This window comes from Sinocyclocheilus anshuiensis, unplaced genomic scaffold (genome assembly GCF_001515605.1).
Source record: "Sinocyclocheilus anshuiensis isolate Anshui unplaced genomic scaffold, SAMN03320099.WGS_v1.1 scaffold697, whole genome shotgun sequence".
Classification (NCBI taxonomy): domain Eukaryota; kingdom Metazoa; phylum Chordata; class Actinopteri; order Cypriniformes; family Cyprinidae; genus Sinocyclocheilus; species Sinocyclocheilus anshuiensis.
Genome location: NW_015538036.1, coordinates 2,032,637 through 2,053,260, shown reverse-complemented (window position 1 = coordinate 2,053,260; position 20,624 = coordinate 2,032,637). Strand labels below are relative to the sequence as shown.

Here is a 20,624-nt window from a genome sequence, read left to right as displayed (position 1 = left end):
TGCCTCTCATTAAGAGCATGTAGTATTCATTAATATGGATATAAGAAATGAACAACAAACAATAACATAGTTACCAAGGTAGCTGCATAAAAAGAACTAAAAGCAAACAAAGATTTGTAAGGACTTGCATATTAAATGGATGATTCACCCCAAAAAATTAGCTCTGACAGGCAATATTGGTGCATGAGTAAAATGAATAGCACATTTAAAAAATATCTGATGTCTTTATTCACAAGGGCAGAACAAAAAGTCAGATAGACAAAAGAAATATTCATGATTGCTTTTTTTCATATACGCTATAGTTAGTACATTTGTGCTTAATACTCAAGCAAAATTAAATTACAATAAAATCAGTGGGAGCCTCAATATTTACACAAAGACAATTCAAGTAAAATATAACAACATCGACCTTCATCCGCCACTGGATACCTTCCTTGGGCCATGTGCGCGGACCTTACATCACTGATATATTTTTATCAGGGAGACAACTCTACTGAAAGTCTCAGATGGTAAACATGACAATATTCACAGCTGAAAGAATATGATCAAACATAACCAAAAGACTTGAAATGTCATGATTCTAATTAAAGTGGGCTAAGGTCACTTTTTCAATCTATGATTGTGTTTTAAATGTTAATAACCGGATTGAATTCAAGTATTTAAAGGTGAAGCAAGTGTAAACACTGTGGCTCTGTCACAGCGGGGTTTTTTTTTTTGTCGTCCTATTGTGCTTCAACCAATAGTGTGAGTCTGGGGTGCAGCTTCCTGTTTTTCTGTACGAGGGCCTGACAGATGGGGAGATAGGAGTGTTTGGGAAATGTTTGCAAATCTGTTTGCTAGTGGCACTGAAATTACACAATTTACCTTTAAGATAAAATAAGTCAATACCATAACCCCCCAAAAATTGCAATCATCAAAAGGAACAATAAAAAATTACTGTGATAACAGGAAAAAAAATAAATTCCACAAATACATTTTAAAGTCATAAACCAGTTCAAAACAAAAGCTCATTTTATGATTCACATAAGAGTTTGATATCTATGTTGATCTACTGTAATTCATTAGAATTAGTGGTCTGCATCACCACCATATAATCATAGCTATACGTATAACCCAATTTTCACAATATTGTCATTAAATTATATTATACAAGGGAAGCAGTTATTACTGTATCATTAAGAATTCTTACAATTAGGCTTAAATGTCTTTACAAAGTCCATAAGTTCAAAGACATACTAAAAATACCTTGAGCCCGCATATGTGAGTCTACCACAAATCTGCAGAAGCATCTGTTTGTATAAAAATCAATGTGCAAAAAATTCAGCAGATCATAGAGATCCTGTAACAAACATATAAAAAGAATGCAAAGTCTATGTACAAAGAGAGTCCACCACAGTTTGGCATCTCACAAACGTGCAACACGTGCAGATAGATCAGACGTCATACTGAAGTCCGGGGTTTTCTGATGACTAACTGGACAGGACCCTCAGAGACTGTTTTAATGATGTTCCAGGCATCGTAGTGCATAAGGCCCTGCAAAGACCTGCCATTGATGGCTAGAAGTTCATCTCCGACATCAATGACCCGGGACTGTTCAGCGGCTCCTCCTGTCACAATCACAAAACGTTACATTCTTATGGTGCTCGGAGATGAGCTAAGCTTTCTCTTGATACACAGGTTACACACTAGTCTCCCCCTACTGGACATCTTTAAATGTTCGATTAGAGCGCTCACCACGGAAAATGCGTTTGATGTAAAGAGGCCGATCTCCATGGGCAGATGCTTTGCCTCCGTCTAGACTGAACCCTAAACCGGCTGTAGTCTTGTGTAACTCCACACTCAAAGCCCCGTCTGGCCCCACTTCCACACCTACAACACACCAAGAAGCCAATTAGGAACAGAAAAAGGAATGTACTCCATTATAAAAATCCAAGGAAATAAGTTAAAGACTGATAGCGAGTTAATCTTTTGCCACGAGAGTGACAATGACTCCAGATACTCACTTGTTTCATGTTCTCTGATACTGTCTCTATGGCCTGGAGTAGGACAGATTCCAGTCTGAAGGGGAAGTTCTTGTCTAGGTGATGTTGGCTCAGTGTTCTTGCCCTTCTGGATGATCACTAATGCCTGCTTCGGCAGTCTGGTCTGATGAAGGCATGACAGCGCCTCTGCGTGTGTGATACCACTCAAGCTGGTCCCGTTTATTGACAAAACTCTGTCTCCTCTGTGAATGGTACCTTCCACGCCTGCCACCCCTCGAGTGAACACCCGATGCACCTGCGACAAAGAAATATAGCTTAAACTTAGTTTAGAAGGTTACTTCATTTAATCTTATTTGACGCTATATGTTACTACTGGTTCCTTTGAAAACCACAAGGGGAGATAATGTGTAATTCTAAATGCTACTGAAAATGGCTACTGGTTTTTCATTTATTTATTTTATTTTATTTAAAAAAGCAAAAGGTTTTGCTTGAACAAAAGCACTTACAGTAATAGATTTCTGCTCCAGATCTACTCCTCCGGCGATGCTGAAACCCAGTCCAGATCCTTGCTCTTTGGTTAAGATCACAAAGTAAATGTCATCTTTACCCTAAATAAAAAGATTTGTGCAAGACTGGTTAACGTTTTTTTAAATCAAAAGAAAAATATATAGAGCTATAAATAGGGTCCGTAAAAGCAATGACTGTTCTGTTAGGAAAACAGACTGATAAAAATAACAAAAAAGTGACAGTAAGCTTTATAAATATTAATAAGCCAAAACAAAAGCATTTCTTTAACTGCTATCTAAATGCATATCTTCCCCATCTTTAAAAAGAAACATCAAAAAGTGCCAGATCGTCTTTATTCTTAAAATATTAGCTTTCTAAATAGACTTTAAAACAATATGATATGTAAACAAATCATTTTGAATACCATTTTTGGAACATGAAAAATACTGTGAAGCCTGAGACATGATAAATTACCTCTGAAAGAGTGCTTGTTTCCTGTATGAGACCTGTCACATCCAATTTGGTTGTGAGGGAACACAAAACATCTTGCACTTTATTTTGGTCTAAAGGAGAAGATTCAAGATCTTTCAAACTGTTGGAGAAAAACAACACCAATATCAGTTGTAACACTGTTTTTTTCCTAGTCCGCAATGTTAAAATGTTATCAACTAATGGTTGCTGAATATACTAGATGTAGGTTTCATCAGGAACATTTGTGCAGTGTCACACAACACAACACTGAAATAAAAATATAATATGTGCTGATATGTAACCCTCAAGCACCATTAAAGTATAAAAAAACATAATAAAATGTAAAAATTTTAAATATAAATATACTAAAGTAAAAAAGGCAAACTCAATCAACTAGTCTGCCTTTGTAGGATTAGTAAACTGTTGTAATCTCTTTTTTCATTGCACATTATAAACAGGTCTTCCCTCACCTTATAGACCAGCATGAGAGCCCTGTGATTTGGCCTTCATGTTGGTCCCCATTGCTAGTTGAACCAAGAACCCCAGCATCAACCCTGCTCACCACGGTCACCACGGTGCACTGCAGGTTGTGTGATGCTGGGTCTATGGACCTGCAAGGGTAGATTTCCAGCTCCGTCTTAAAGATCACATTTCCAGGGTCACTGGTGAAATCCTCAGTACACAACTTGTCCAGTTCAGGCATGCTCAGTGCCTTTATCTCTCTCAGTTTGGAGCGCGACAGGCCTCCATGTGCGCGGGCATTGCGGGAGCGCAGTACTGGTGGTGTGTGTACAGCAGGCTGGCTCACAGAGGCCTCATTTCTCACCTTCTCCTTCATAACAGCTTCTGTGGTTTGGTTTTGAGAGATGGTGACAACTGAAGTGGATGATGAATTCTGTGGATACGGTGGAGATGGGCTTGAGCTCAAATTGTCTACACAAGAGCTGAAACTCCTCCTCAAAGAACGGCTGTCACTGGACGGACTGCTAACAGATCCAGAATACCCAGATAACCTCCGGTTCAGAGGTGGCTTTGAGTTATTAGCATAAAATGGTATGTCTATACACTTTATGACAGATCGATCAAAGCTGGCTAGATTCTCAAAGGACTGGATTCTTTGACGAACTGAGAAAGGGTTTGGGTCAAGAGACCCACTAATGTCTGTAGAGCAGCTCCTGCGGTCTAGTCCCCTTAGGTACAGTTTGGATATGCTTGTTTTGAGACTAGAAACAGCATCTTTATTATTTGAGTTCCTGAGGAGATTTTTTTCCTGGCCATTGCAAGAAGTTTCATTTGATTTATTAGTACCGTTATGGTGAGAACAAATAGACAGAGAATTGGTTGATTCTAATGGGACAGCGTGTCTTCCAAGAGAGGAGTCTGAATTTGATTCCTCCCACTGGACTTGATCAACCGACATCGAGGCCAAGCTTAAATGACTTGCATTCCCAACTTCCTTGCGTGTCAGCACAGGTGTAGATGATGAAGAGGATGAAAGTCGTACCTCAATGAAAGTTCTTTGAGTGTTGATGACAGTAACCTCTGATTTTGAGACTTGCTCCTTTAGGTCCGGGACTTGTTCCTTCTTGGAAGGCTTGAGTTCTTCTTTGGTGGTGTTGATGGAATTTGTCTTTAAGACACTGGACACAGTGGGTTGGTCAGTTTTACAAGTAACCCTGATCTTCTCAGATGTCCTGGTGGATTTAGGGCTACCAGTTGGTGTGGTTCTTTTGGAGATAAGTTTAGGAGACTGACTTGGGGAGCTGAGAGCTTTTTTCTGTCCTGGACTTTCCACTCTTGGCATTCTAGAGACGGACTGTTCTAGGTCTTTGGATTTACTCTTAATACTTAGACCCTTAAGTTTAGAAGAGGTATTTGACTTTTTATCATCTTTGAGTCTACTTCTCAGCAGGGGCGAGATAGGAGTGTCATTAGGGGATTTAGCTCCCAAAGATTTGACACAATAAGAGATGGATTTACTCTGAGTTTGGGAAAGTGATGATTTCAAGTCAAGTATAGGATGATCTTTCTCTCTCTCCTTGTCTTTTGGAGCAATTGTAGAGGAGGCCTGCCCACTAGTTTTGCCATTTAATGCCTTGGGCTGTGACACAGTTGACCCCAGTGGCACTTGCTCAGTATTGAGTTTCTCTACTGACAGAGATGCATCTGAGAGCAACTTAGTTGTCCTCTCTTGACTTCTTGGGGTGACGTGACTAATACCCTGAGTAACAGTGGGATAAGGGACACCTGTTGGTGTCTGGCAGATTTGAACAGATTTTGAAATGGTTTCATATTCTTCATCAATGTTGCAGTTTGATGGTGTTCTCTGAGATGCACACATTGCCTCCTGTTGTGTGGGAGTGTGTCCACTCTCCCCATTTAGGAGGTCATCACCTGAAACTTGAGGGCAAAGTGGATCTGGTAACTTAGAGACAGAATGATACTCTTGCGAATCCTTGTCTTGCATTGTGAGTGACAGAGGGTTCTGGAGATCCATACTAGCAAGTATGCCTCCAATAGCAAGACTGTCAACAGTCTGGCAATTGGCCATGCTTTTTCTGTCTGGCAGACAGCTGCCCTCTGATTGACTGAATGCAGGCTGACTGACAGTGCTGTAACAGAGCTCAACCTCTTCCTCATCGGAGTCAGTGTCCTGAGGACCCTCACAGTGACCTTGAGACGACTCTACTTTGACAGCACTGTCTGTAGAGTCACTCTCAGAGTCACCATCTTCCACCAGACTGTACATACTTGGTTTCTCTCCATGTCCTTTCTCTAGAGGGACAATGTCCTCTCCCAGATTACTAAAGTTCCTTGAGTAACTATTTAAAAACGTCTTTCCTACAGGAAAATGGCAAGCGCTGTTCCCCACATCTAGGGCAGAGAAATCCAGAAGGTTAGGTTGCGATTGTGCTGCAGTTCCTCTGTCGTCTACTTGACTGCACTCTTCTGTTTTTGCACTTGCATCTGTGGAATCCAAGACACTTCTGTCTTTTTCTTTGCTTTCTGCTGAGTTCAGTTCAGTTATGACATCATCAATATTAGTGATGGGAATGCTGTTGCTGTGGATTGCTAATGCCTGTTTCGCATTTGTTTCTGATGAAAGGCTTTCTTGGGCTGCAACAATAGTTTTGTCCATATGATTCCTTTCTTCTGGAGGTCTAGGTGTCTCCATTTTAGATGAGCCCTCACAGCCAGAAGACATAATCAGGCTAGAAAGTCGATCTACAGCTGCAAATATGGACAAAATATACTATGGTTACACATTATATTATATTCAGTTAATCAACACGATTCATCACATCAGTTTGCACTTCAAATCAATAATAGGCAGTTAAAACATGTCAAACAGTTAAACAGAATCGCTGGATATGACGACGTTACATCAAGATAAATCCTACCATACAAGTGCACCACTGAAGCCTGCGAGACAAGCTACAAATTGCCTGTATTATAAATCAACATTCCATTGGAAAACTATTTCAACTAATCCTTTCCATTGTCCAACAAATATGCGTAGCAAATTATACTAAAAGAAACCCAGATCAGTACCATTGCAGTTCATTTCATAGTCTGATATTTCACTGACTCTGTTATTCATTAATGTTGTTCAAAGTCAGCACCACAGAGCCAAACTCCATAGGAAACTTTGGACTACTATGAAATAACTTTTCTGAGAAAAAAGGCGAGTCTCACTCTGAGCATACCTAGGGATTGGTGGGACACAAAGACAAAGGAAATCCGTAGAGAAAGGATTTTTGTATTGTTTCCGATGCTGTACTACTGGCATCCTGGAGGCATATTTTCTAAGGCTTTGCTCAGTTTTATCTGAAGCCGACACCTCTGAATATTCCATTCACGATTAAACAGACAAATGTAAAATAAGCAAAATGTCCTGAAATATTGAATGCATTCAAAGGTTATTTTACAGGGCATAACTGAAAATGGTAGACCTGGTGGTACATTCAACATGATGGAGTGCATGTTATTCTAAACAACATACACACAGCTGAAAAATGCTCATATTTACATAAATGCATATGAGCATATGCTCTAATGTATGTGATGAACAAGATCGATCACATACAGTATAAACATCAGATGACGGCAGGTATAGACAGACAAAGACAGACATATTAATACACTATATAACAGTTGTTTCTTGAGGCTATTGCTCTGCATAATGAGACTCAAAAGATCTCCTAGTAAGAAATGTTTTGACCAAAATTTTATGAATGTGCTACATCTTTCATTTAAAATTTTAATGTGACAGTCAGAGCAATAACACCAAATCTAGATTCTAATTGACTAATGGCCTCTAGGAAGCAGTAGCGCTGTTACTCTACACATCTACGGTGGCTACGGTAGTAAAGTAATCAATAGTCACCATTGACAAATAGCCAGGAGCCTGCAGTTCCCTTTGAGCTGGTGAAGGGTGCTGCCAGAAAGGGGAAGCCTGTAGTACTCCTATCTCTTTAAGGCAGCATGGGAAAAGACAGACTGATCTCTATTGCAGTGCCAATTCTACCTGTGCTTATAATCTCTTGTGAAGGATATATTATACAAGACCTGTTTACCCTACTATATTTTGATATATTGTTTATACAATTAGGAAACAGCTTTAAATCTGCTGGAGCACCACAGTCTGCAGGAAGGGAGGAGGGAATGTGGATAATACTTTAACAAGCCTTCTAGAGCAATATGACACTATACATAACACAGCATTGACTACTATTCTTGATCAAAGCAAATTCATATGTTGATTATTAGATTGTCCATGTAAATTAGGACAAGTATCAGTATAGTTACTAGTGTAGTGTAGAGAAGATGTTTAATTAGATTAGGGAAAATATCTTGTGAGGTTATAAAATTATGTTAATCCAAAAATGAAATCCTTTATGTTGTTCCAAGCTTGAAACTTCAGTCGCCGTTCCTTGTAACTGCATGGAAAAGAGTGAGTTTGCAAAATTTCTCCTTGTGTGTTCCACCGAAGAAAGAAAATCATATTGGTTTGGGACAATAGAAGTGTGGGTAAATGATGAGTTTTCATTTTGGGGTGAACATCCTTCTTTTGGAACATTTAAATGAGCAGACATACATGGGGAAAAACCATAGACTGTATAAAAACATGGACATAGTGTCCGTGACGTCACCCGTAGGTTTCTGAAGAGCGTTTTTGAAGCTCAAAGTTGGCGGAGCCGGCCGTCGCCATCTTGGCAGCGTGTCACCACGCGTCACTCCCAGATAATCGAAAATGGGCAAAGAGGCAGGAGCTGGTTGCTGAAACCACGTCCACCTAGCTCGACGGTGGTGACAGCAGCGGCAATCCACCTGTCACTCAAGTGGCCACGCCCTTAATTATGCAGAACTTTAAGGCTTAATATAATTTAAACTGAAAAATTCACCCCCCTCACAGTTGTCATGAAGGGCAAAATTAGCTATATAGACCAAAACCACTTTTTGTACCAGGCTGTAAACATTTATTTTGCTGTAAAGTTGGGCATTTTAACATGGGAGGTCTATGGGACAGACTCCCTTTTGGCGGCCAGTCGATGAATTACAGTTTTAGTCACTTCCGTGTTGGTTTCACGAGAGAGACCGGAAGGTTGCCGCTTGGGAAAAACCCATCAGCAAAGCTAATATCGACTTCTCATTGGTTAACTCCAGAAAGCAATAGATACTGTATGCCGGCTGCAACTCACCTGAGACTGGCTTCTTAATCTCTAAGGTCAATGTGATTGGCAGGTTGTGCATGAGGTCACAGATCTCCTGATAGGTGGATGTACACACAGGGGTGTCACCAACTGTTACAATCTCATCACCAACGCTCATCTTCCCTGAGGCTTCCTGAAGGAATACACATGAAAGAAATGGGTGAAATGCATTCCTCAGATTTATTCTGGAGATATCTCATCCATGCCTCCAAGCACAACCAGCTGTCTGACACAAAGTGTTACATCAACAGTGAGGATGGGAATCGTGAAGAATTTAACAATTCTGGTACCTTAACAGTTCCATTAACAATTCTTTCAGTCTTTTAGGGAAAGAAAGATATAAATAAATAGAAAATAAATACATAAGGGTGCCATAAATGCAATTCAGTTATTCGTCTTAACAATATATCAAACATCAATACTAAACAAACAAAATGTGGGGTCACACTTTATTTTAAGGTCCAATTCTTGCTATTAACAAACCATTAACTATGACTTTTGCCTCAATAAACTCTTAATTTGCTGCTTATTAATAGTTAGTAAGGTGTTTGTTAAATTTAGGTATTGAGTAGGATTAGGGATGTAGAATATAGTCATGCAGAATATGTGTTTATAAGTACTAATAAACAACCAATATGTTAATAATAGGCATGCTAATAAGCAACTAGTTAATAGTGAGAATTGGTCCCTACTATACTAAAGTGTTACCAAATGTAGTAACATTTTTCATTCATTTGTATGAAATGCTACTGACAAATGCATGTACATATTTAGTTACTCACTGTCATGTGTACAACCAGCCTGTAATTAAACTGAGATCTCACAGTTGTGAACCGTGTTCTTTTTAGTGTTTTCTTTTCTTTTTTTTTTAACAACAAACTCATTAGACTTGTTTGTTTGGGAACTGGACTACACTGGTTACATTATATCATTTTAATTCACAAAAAAATGCTCATGAAAGTCATTCTTTTCCAAGTTTGCTGTTTTAAGCTATAGATTCGGTAGTCATGCTGTGGCACCACTGAATCAGTAATGCAGGAAACTCAAAGTATTTAAGTATAATATTCTGTTCGCTTTGGTGGAAGAATGAACAGGTGAAAACCATCAACAGAACCAAATGTCTTTTGGTTCTGGTCATTTCTTTTTAAAAGTCTCTTTCTCTTTCAGCCATAGTTGAATGTTAAAAAACATTACTACATCAATCAAAACATTCACAATTTCCAGCCTACCCTTTCCGCAACACCTCCCGGTCTCAGCCCTGTGATCAGCACCTTGAGTGGAGCGGATTTAATCTCCAGATCCAGACCGAAAGACTCAGTCTCATTACGCTGGAGCACTATTGTCTCAATAGTGCAGACCCCTGCTAACTCACTGGATTCCCCCTTCTTGCAGTGCAGCATCCTGCAGGGCGGCCGTGTGCTGTTCTGTGCAACCTGGACAGCGGTTGCTGGGACTAAAGGTGGTTCTTCCCCCTTGGCTCTTTGTGGAGGGTTGGGGCACTCAATGCTCATCATGCTCTTGACACGAGTCACAGCTTTGTGCTCCAGCTTGGGTGAGCGTTTGACCTCCTGCCCTTCTCGATGGGGTTCTTTTTTGATGCCCAGGTTTGTTCCTCCGGCTGCCTCCATACAGCGAATGGGCATGAAGGGAGATTCGGCACTAGGCAGGCCGCTAGGTCCTTCCTCAGATTCGAGCGAGCTGCCGTAGAGCGGAGTGGCTGGTTTACTGCCTATCTGTCTGTGGCTCTCACTGCTATCCTGGCTTTCATCATCGACCTCGAGAGACGACGTGGCTATTACAATACCAGAGTCTTCCTCTTGGTGGTGGTGGCCGCCATCTGAGACCCCACGAAGGCGGCGACGGAAAGGGCCACTGTCCTCTTCAAGGCCGGTTTCATCATCGCTAGGTTCATCCTCATAGCATATTACCCGACGCTGACGAAGAAGTGGACTGCGAACAGAACTCGGACTGCTTCCCACGCTGGCCTGTTGGGGTGTGTCTGCAGTGCGACCAGCCCCTCCAGAGGCTTTACAACATTCTGGGGTTGTGGGACTACTGTCTGAACCCCTATAGGAGCAATCCTGATACACTGTTATGATAAGAGGACAAAAAAAAAAACACTCTGGTGATAAACTGTCACTGATCTTTTTATCAACATGACACTTTAGATTCTGTAATGTTACCATGCGGCCGAGGTGCTGCTGATTCCTCCATAGATGTATTACAGCTCCTGCTACTATGCAGCATGTCGTCATCACTGGATCCCATCACCGTGGTCTCAGAAAGGGAAGAATGGCTGGGTACATCGTGAACCGAGAAATACTGAGAGAGCTCTGCCTCTGAACTCAACGAGCCTTGCTGCAGGGTCAGATGAAGATATAAAATTAAAATCATTCTGAAGATCAACAACATTAAAGGGATAGTGCCAAAATGAAAATTCTGTCATTAATTACTCACCCTCATGTCGTTCCAAATGTGTAAGACCTTCGTTCATCTTCGGAACACAAATTAAGATATTTTTTGATTAAACCCAAGAGCTTTCTGCATAGACAGCAACAGAACTGAAACATTTTATTACGGTTGAACCATTGATGTCACATGGACTATTTTAAAGATTTCTTGGCCATAAAACATGACAGTTATGTTGCTGTCCATGTAGGGACAAGACCAAAAATATCTTAATTTGTGTTCCGAACATGAACAAAGGTCTTTCGCATTTGGAACAAGATGAGGGTGAGTAATTAATGACATCATTTTAATTTTTGGGTGAACTAACCTAAGTAGTGTGCCAAAAAAGTATTTGGATGCTTAAGTCACACTTAAAAATGTTACTGTCACAAAATACTAAAGCAAGTGGCTTGTGCAAATAAACCATGCTAGATTTTCTAGATTTTATGGAACTAACTCCCTTTGAGACTTTAATTTTTGCTTTTCACTTTTCTGGGTTAATTCTTTTTGCAAAACGAAAGGGGATTTGTAGTGTATGCAAGAAGTCAGTGGTCCTAATTTTGAACAAAATATCTTGCTTTATCATTTGAAATTGAGCAAAAATGTGCCTTTGTGGACTGTTTGCTTGAAAAGTGTGTTTGTTCTTGCTATCTGTCTTTAAGTAAATACCACTTAGTTTGGTATTTTGTTATTTCATGCAAAGACATTCATTTTCATCTCATTTTCAGTGTGACTTAAGTGTCCGAGCACTTGTTTCATTGTACCTAAAATGCAATTTAAATGAAGCAAAGTTTTATGGATTTGATTAATTCCAAGTCTATTTTCTCTGACAAGTTGAGACCTCTGTAAACTAAAGCTTCTAGTTTACCCTGCTGGCTGGCTCAAGGAATCTCTTCATGGTCCAGCTGAGAGCAGGATTACCCTCACCCTGCTTGACTTTAACAGAGGGAGATGGACTCTTCGACGGCAGGCCTGTGAAAGAGAGCACAAAAGAAAATGACAGTCAAAAAATAGCTGTATTTCTTGCTGAGGTACAAACCACTGATCTCCAGTTCTCTAATCAGAGAATACAGCTGCATCGGAATTTCAAAACAAATATTTGGAAGCTTAATATGAACTTAATAAATCAAAGTCAAAACAGAGCTTTTCAAAATTTAACTAATATATTTTTTTAACTAAAACCTATAAACAGAACAGGCAGTTTACCGAGCGTGTGGGAAGAATGACTATCTCTGTGAGTGGAGCGAGTGATCACTTCATCCATCTCCTGTTCAGACACCTGAGGGTGAGAGATGACGATACAAAACACTCAGCCATTGAATCTTGCAGACCATGGAAAAACATTGCTATATCCTAAGCTTCAGTCTTAATTAAATATCAAATATAAAGTATCATATCTTGATTATCGTTTACCTTAAAATGAGGCAAATGACAAAATATATGTTCTGACCACCAGGCGGCACTGTGATTCAAGTTTATTCAATTAAATTCAAGTTTATTTGTATAGCGCTTTTCAGGATACAAATTGTTGCAAAGCAACTTTACAGCAAATTACGTTTCTACAATATTTAGTAGTAGCTTATTAGAATCTTCACAATTCTGTAAACCCTAAATAACCATTTTTATGTCTTATCTTACAATCAATGAGATGTATTTTTATTCAAATAATAATAAACAAATAACATTAAAAATACAATGATAATTTCAGACATCAAATTAAAGCATTCACTGAGAAAAACATTAAGAAATGTGTGATTCTGTTTCTGGTATTTCATATTAAAGAATACTAATTACATTTAAACAATGTGAACCATTTAGCCTAGTTGTTTTGACACCACACTTTGAAGCCCTCTGCTACAGGCAGATCCCAGTTTGCCTTTATACAACTGACTCGAGATGAGATCAGGTTTTGCCAGATCTATTTCAGTTGACTTTTATTGTTGACTTCAATACAGGTCTTTCTCAACTCAAAAGAATCGATCAAATGTAACATAATAAAAGAAACACTCAAGATCCGAGTGCAAAAACAGACACTTCACGCCACATGCACCTGTAAGGCAAAAACACGCTTAAAACACTGCTGTCTTTAACAACAAATCCACCCAAGGAATACTTTTCCAGCTCCTCTGTATCTGAGCCATGAGCCTTGGGCCAAATATGTGTTTACGCCAAGACAAAAAGTTGGACTTTAAAGTCTATAGGAACATATCTAAATAATAAATGAATAAATAAATAAATAAATATCTATAAAATTACATGTCAGGTGCTGATTTAAGTAATTAATGATCCTTTGAGAAAGGCTTCTGACCTTGTGTCACATGGTAAGTGTTAAACTAGTCCTAACACTGCTCTGCTCATGGCACATTAGCACTGGCTCTCATTTATCAGGCCGAGTGAACAGTCAGCATATTCTAACCACCAAAATCTCCCGCTGTACCCCACCCCAGCCACATTTCTCAACATCTTGATTCATTAGGTGGATGAAAACCAAGTTGTGCTAGCACAAGGGAGAGAGGAATATTGTTTACTTTTTGTCAGGCTTCAATGATTCATGCTAGGAGCAAATTACAACTTAACAGGTGGATGGTGCTTTTGATTTCCACTTGCAGCAGTCCGGCAGAGGAAGAGGACCTTGTGACTGAAGGAGTGTGACCACATCACCACACCGACGCTTGGGGTTTATTTATTCATAAATTAAACCAGGTTCTAAAACTAGGGGGCGTTTACATTATTAATATTTCTATGGACATTACACTATTTAATTTTCATGGAACATTAACCCTAAAAAAGTAGCACCCTCTGAACTAAACTATTAAAGAGATAGTTCACCCAAAAATGAAAATTCTGTCATTAATTACTCACTCTCATGGTGTTCCAAACCTGTAAGACCCTTGTTAATCTTCAGGACACAAATTTTGATATTTTTGATTAAATCCAAGAGCTTTCTGACCCTGCACAGACAGCAATGCAACAGACACGTTCAAGACCCAGAAAGGTAGTAAGGACATTGATAAAATAGTCCATGTGACATCAGTGGTTCAACCTTAATTTTATGAAGCTACAAGTATACCTTTTTTTTTTTCGCAAAGAAAACAAAAATAATGACTTAATTCAAAAAAAATTTCTCTTTCGGATTCTACGTCAGAATGCCGGCTCCTGCGTCAGCAGCATCACACGCATGCGTTGTGGTACTCTCGTGAGACTGACACGTTGAAATTGTTGAATAAAGTCGTTATTTTTGTTTTCTTTGTGCACAAAAAGTATTCTCGTAGCTTCATAACATGAAGTTTGAACCACTTATGTCACATGGACTATTTTAACAATGTCCTTACTACCTTTCTGGGTCTTGAACATGGTAGTTGCGTTGCTGTCTATGGAGAGTTAGAAAGCTCTCGGATTTTATCAAAAATATCTTAATTTGTGTTCCTAAGATGAACAAAGGTCTTATGGGTTTGGAACGACGTGAGGGTGAGGAATTAATGACAGAATTTTCATTTTTGGGTGAACTTTCCCTTATACTACCATAGATTCTCAGTTGTTAATGAGATGATAGTTTGTGAATACAGTAATTTCTATACTGAGGCTAAATAAGATACCGTGGTGGGGCTCCACATGTGTATCTGTGTTTGGCTCTTACTTTGGGGTTTGGATGTCGGCTGATGATGAGGCTGACTGGGCCGGGTCCGCATTCACTCAGGATAGCATAGGCTTCACTCAACGCTGCGTGTCTCAGGCTCACAGAGTCCACCTCCAGGAGCTGGTCTCCTCGACTGATACATACATGCACACATTAGTCATCAATATCATGAACATATTGGCAAGGCAAACTTATTCATGTAGCACAATGTAATTTAAACTGTTTGATAGTGAAAAAGAAATAAAATCTTCATTTCACATTAAAAATGTATTACAGTTTTCAACATTCATAATAAAGGTAAATGTTACTTGAGCAGCTTAACAGCATATTAGAATGATTTCTGAAGGATGTTACACAGAAGACTGGAGTAATGGGCTTTGCAATCATAGGATTGAATTACATTTTAAAATATAATAAAATGGTTATTTTAAATTGCAATAACATTTCCCAATATTACTCTATTTTTACTGCATTTTTGATCGAATAAATTCAGTCTTGGTAAGAATAAGAAGTGAGAACATAAAAAAAAATCTTACCAACCACAAATTTTGAATGATAGTGTAAACTGGCGAATTTTACATTCATGCTTTCAGCCTGGACTTAAATGTGGATAACGCTGCAGGACATCTGATATTTTCTGGAAGCTGGTTCCAGCTGTGGGTGGCATAATAACTTAAAGCTGTCTCAGCATGTTTGGAGTGAACCTTACATATTTTTATCCGACTCAATCCTAATGATTTAAGAGATTTATTAGGTTTATATTCAATAAGCACATTCAAAATATATTTAGGTCGATATAGTATAACGATAGAGTATAATATACAGTATATCACATGATAATGGGGATTACCATTGATGTATGCAATCCAAGGGGATTTTAAGTGTCAACCCAATAAAAATAGACATGCCTGAAAGTGTATTACAGCCTTATCTTTCCCTTCAGACAGCTGCAACTACTTTCACAACTAGATCTAACATTCAGGACCTCAATCTCCTGCCATAAAGACCCCATTCATGGCTTTCTGGCTCTTATTGCACATTCTTTTTCAGTCTGTGAGGTGTTTCATCTAAAAAGCAGCAAGCACACACAAACTCTAGCAAATCACAAACAAAAATGCAGACAACAAAGAACAAATGAGGTTTATTGATGTTTTACACATTCAAAAAAAGAATCAGCTTCAAACACGTGTACAGACACATTGTAGGCCATGTAGGGAAAATGAAGATCTATGTGATTGTTCTCCCTAGTGGGGTCTTATTCCTGCCGCTCCCTTCCTTAATTAACTGTAAGTGAAGAATTTAAGATGATTGCTCAAAGGGGTACAGTGTCTGCTAAGTCAGACAAACTAGTACCATTCACTCTTAAAGCAGCACTATGTAACTTTTTCTGTTCAAAATTTGCAAAAAGTATATTATGAGCGAGTACATCATGAATTCATCTTCCAAACCGCGTTTTTGTCTTATTCCGAATCACTACGGTACACTTATAATAAGTACTTATATTTGGACTATTGTAGCCTGGTCGGGTCGTCACCGCTGCGGAGTAACACATACCTGCATGAATCGCCATAGACATAAACTTAGAGAAGTAGCTCCGGTTGGAATATTCTTCCGCGGGATGTGTGCAGTTCTGTTTATTAACCGCTAGAGCTCCAAAAGTTACATAGTGCTGCTTTAACTACATGAAAAGTTTCGGACATCTCACTACTTTAGCCATGATGAAACCATTTGATAATTTATTTTTTTCATAGAAACATATTGTTATTTTGTTTTGTGTATTTTCTTAGAAGCACACCTAAACTAAAAAGTCAGATTTGCTTCGAACCACGCTTTCTACTGATTAACCACTGTTAAACATTAAAAAAAAAACATAAGAAAAAATTAATATTAATTTACCACTCAGCTACTGTATATGAGACATGTGAATCTGGGTGGGACCATGACATCACCACTATATAACCAAAAGTCTACCTGAGTCTGCTATCCATTTTGGCAACAGATCCTGGAGCCAAGCTGTGGATGTAGATCCCAGGAGCGCTGTTTTCCAATGTTACACAACAGGCACCGATACCCAGCCCCACACCTGGCTCTGAAACACACAAAAAACAGCATTGCCAAATGGTTTACTACACATCAGGCATGATTTCGGAGTCTTATTTCTGGGGTTCAAGGAATTTTAGATATTCTGTTGCAACAGGTGGGAAATCTTTATTGCTTCCTCAAATAGATACAACTTCAAGGTAAAATTACCCACTGAACCAAAAGGAAATTAGAGTCTTTGATTTAAAAGACATATTTGTAAGTTAAATATTCACACATACTGCAATAACAACCTTCATGTCAAAGAAGTATGCGGTGTCCCTGAAGTTAACAGAACTCAAATAATGAGAAAGGCATTTGGAAGGTCTATTTATTAGCATGACGATCCAAGAATAACAGTTTTCATTTTGGCAGGACGGTTTATTTGGACACATAATGAGCCTTAAGACTGAAACACACATTCATCCTGACACACAGGTGTGTGTGTCTATGTTAATAAAAAAAACTTTAAAGCCCATTGCCTTGGAATAAAAAAAAAAAGTCATGTGTTAATTTCAAATGGAAAGGAGTGTTGAAATAACTTTGCAATTAGCTGATTATTAAATTAATACAGGGCTAATGTTTACTTCTCAAGACTGTTTTCTTCCCAGAACAATAAAATTTGGAAGAGCAATTTACCAAAAGCAAACAAAGTACACGTGAACAAGCAAAACTATTACTGTGGTGGTACAGCTGGCTTTTGTTAATTTTGTATGCACCAATGTTCAAATGTTTAGCTTCTGTAAGAATTTGTATGTTTTTGAAGACATCTCTAATGCTCACCAAGGCTGCATTTATTTGATAATTACAAATATTTAACAAATGTTATTATAATATTATATAATACAAATATTCTTTATTTTAATATATTTTAGCGAACAGTGATTTTTTTACAAAGATACAAAAGATACAAAGATCAAAAGAACAACCTTTATTGGAAATAATTTTTTGTAACATTATGTGTCTTTACTGTCACTTTTGATCAGTTGAATGCATCCTTGTAATGTCCTTGCAAAAAAAAAAAAAAAAAATCTTATTGAGACCAAATTTTGCACGTTAGTGTACCTCTCTGCAACTCACTGTTTGTTTTATCAGAAAGCCATGATTGTACCTTTGTTCAGTGTAACCTCCATGATAATGCGATCTTTGGGACCAGGCCCCTTACGAGAGTCCCCATCTTCAAAGCTAGGAGGGACTGGAGTCCCACCACTGGCATTTGAGTTCGGAGAGCTGGATCTGCTGAGTAGGGTGGGCGTGGGACAGGGTGTAAGACTTGGGCTTCTCAGACGGGTCCGCACAGTTAGGGTAACTACGCCCTTCTTCAGTTGCTGAAAAGGAGAAAAACGTTATCCATTAGATGCTGAATGGGACGAACACCTAAGAATTCCTAGTAATTTCCGTTTTTCCAATGACACAGAATTCAAAGAAATGGGCCTGAGATTAACAGTCCAGAGTTAAATCTTTTCTGAGGTTTTATGGACCGCTGCTGGTGTTTCTGGGGTGACTGAGCAGTTTACCTTGAAGGTCTGAATGGCCTGCTGGTGCGTGAGGCCTTGGAGAGACTCTCCATTCACTTCCAATATCTCATCACCTGAACGGTGGGAAAAGAAACGTTCACCAGTGAAAAAGCTCAAGATAAAAGCCAAAGACAATGAAAATCCTCATGCCATGTGGTTGAGGTCCAACTGCTTTGATGACAATTGCTCCAAGTGCATTAGATCTACTGTATCATGATCTACCTTCCTTCAGTCTCCCGTCTGCTGCAGCTGCTCCATTGGGGAAAATTGTCTTGACGAATATACCCATCCTCCCCCGGGCTGAATCCTGCCCACCGACAATGCTGAAGCCGAGACCCTACACATTCAAATCTCTATGAGCCTGGATTCACAATAGTACAGGTGGTGATGTATCTGATACATGAAATGGTTTCTGCATAGAGGTTTCATTGTCCACCTCTGTATCCTTTTCGTTACAATATGAATCAGAGAGTGAATCACCCTCAAACAAATAAAAAAACGACAAGATCAAAGCATTTTATATCCAAAACGCTATATATGTGAATCTGCATGGTGACAGTGTGTATTGTCCTGGATGCAGGGCCTCCCTCACCTTGCCCTGTCCTTTCATTAGGACAATGTTGGAGATTATGGATGGCTGTGCCAGTCGCCATGGAGATTCCACTTGAACAGTGCTCAGGGAACGAGCCGATTTCTTCACAATTTGATATTCCTGAAGAGGACGATAAAAGAGGTTATGAATAAACAAGCAGATGATAAAATAAGCATTATTTTTATTGTGTTGAATTGTGAGGAAAATAAGCAGCTACCTTGAGTAATTCATACCTATGAAATGCTTTGTAAATGCTTTTCCTCATTGTAAGTCACTTTAAAAGCAACAGCTGAGATAATGTAAATGTAAATGCTATTGTGCTAATGTTATTGTGCAGAAAAAGCTAACAAATTGAGACTATTATATTATAAATAGTATACTACATTTAAGCTTATCACAGGGCTATCTAGAACACTTGATTGCTATTGGTGAATTAAAGCATTCTGTGGTAAAATAACATTTTCGAAAATTGATGCTAAACCATTTGTATGACAACTGTCCCTGGAAATTGGTGCCCTATATTGTTTTTTCTTTTCTCACATAAATATATTAAATTGTATTTTACACAATATGTCAAGGTTTATGCAAAATTATATTTTTTGCGCAAAAAAAAAAAGAAAAGCCTGTAATTGTAATTATAATTGTAAAACTTTATCTTGGGCTCTTTGGTCTTTGGCTCACCACTTTATCCCTTACTTGTGTAAAGGCTGAGACTACAAATATATAAAAGAAATGAAGGTCTGAGGTAAGGATTAAATTATTCACACATCTTTCAATCAAAGGGGTCGTGAACTGAGAAATCACAATTCCCTTGATCTTTTTATATATAAGAGGTCATTGTGCCAACAAAGAAACATTCTGTAAGTCAAAACTTTCTCGTTAGTCTATAAACAGCTTTGTTGAAGCCAATCTTTCAAAACAACAGGTTGTGGAATGTACCACTCTATGATGTAATAGTGTTGCTAAACACCGCCTCCGCAGAAGAAGATTAACGCCTGCTTCTATATCACTGCCTGTTTAGCCCCGCCCACCGATTCACACATGTAGTGTAAATAACCAGAGGTCTACACAGAAACCAAATGATAAACTTTATTTTTAATGAAGTTGCATTGGTCCTTTGTTCACTTTATTTTACTGTGGATTAGTTTACAAACAAGGCACAATTCGACGTAGGATTTTCGGAAAGATTAAAACTAAAAGACAATGCTGTGAGCCAATCATAGCAGTGGGTGTTTACTTCAGAGTCTACAATCTGCCACGGCTATTTAAACTAGAGCCCGACCGATATATCGTTTTGCCGATATTATCGGCCGATATGAGCCTGTCGCCAATATATCGGTATCGGCGAATATGCCACCGATATGAACATTTTTTTTACAGAACATATAATGCAGATAAAATGCTTGAAATTGTGTAATTACTTAGTTTGTCCAGCAGAGCGCGCTCCATTGTTTGCTACTGGCGACCTGGATGAAACGGTTTAAAGCTTAAGTCTATGGAAAACCATTGAAACTTTGAACGGCCATATCTCCGTAACGGCGCTGCGAATCCGCACCAAATTCGGGGGATCTCTTCAGCTCAAGGAACCCTCTCGAACGTGAATCGAGTGTACGTCTCGAGGCCCTCTTTCGAATGAGACCACCTCCGCGTGGATAGCCCCCGGGGTTCGGGAGTTAC

At 38.9% G+C, this 20,624-nt stretch overlaps 1 protein-coding gene across 1 annotated transcript in view; it reads right to left on the bottom strand.

Annotated features, from left to right (window-relative positions):
• Positions 1 to 562: 562 nt before the first annotated feature.
• LOC107681406 (PDZ domain-containing protein 2-like) overlaps positions 563 to 20,624 on the bottom strand; it is a 70,990-nt gene continuing 50,928 nt past the window's right edge. The window contains exons 10-26 of the mRNA XM_016477708.1: positions 18,948 to 19,067; positions 18,578 to 18,692; positions 18,356 to 18,429; positions 17,950 to 18,166; positions 16,731 to 16,848; positions 14,760 to 14,892; positions 12,329 to 12,401; positions 11,991 to 12,094; positions 10,858 to 11,032; positions 9,904 to 10,763; positions 8,663 to 8,807; positions 3,431 to 6,191; positions 2,964 to 3,081; positions 2,489 to 2,590; positions 2,004 to 2,277; positions 1,735 to 1,869; positions 563 to 1,607 (exon numbers count right to left, since the gene is read on the bottom strand). Of these exons, the coding sequence (XP_016333194.1) occupies positions 1,441 to 1,607; positions 1,735 to 1,869; positions 2,004 to 2,277; positions 2,489 to 2,590; positions 2,964 to 3,081; positions 3,431 to 6,191; positions 8,663 to 8,807; positions 9,904 to 10,763; positions 10,858 to 11,032; positions 11,991 to 12,094; positions 12,329 to 12,401; positions 14,760 to 14,892; positions 16,731 to 16,848; positions 17,950 to 18,166; positions 18,356 to 18,429; positions 18,578 to 18,692; positions 18,948 to 19,067 (5,691 nt within the window). The 3' untranslated portion in view covers positions 563 to 1,440. The remainder of the gene's footprint in view (positions 1,608 to 1,734; positions 1,870 to 2,003; positions 2,278 to 2,488; positions 2,591 to 2,963; positions 3,082 to 3,430; positions 6,192 to 8,662; positions 8,808 to 9,903; positions 10,764 to 10,857; positions 11,033 to 11,990; positions 12,095 to 12,328; positions 12,402 to 14,759; positions 14,893 to 16,730; positions 16,849 to 17,949; positions 18,167 to 18,355; positions 18,430 to 18,577; positions 18,693 to 18,947; positions 19,068 to 20,624) is intronic.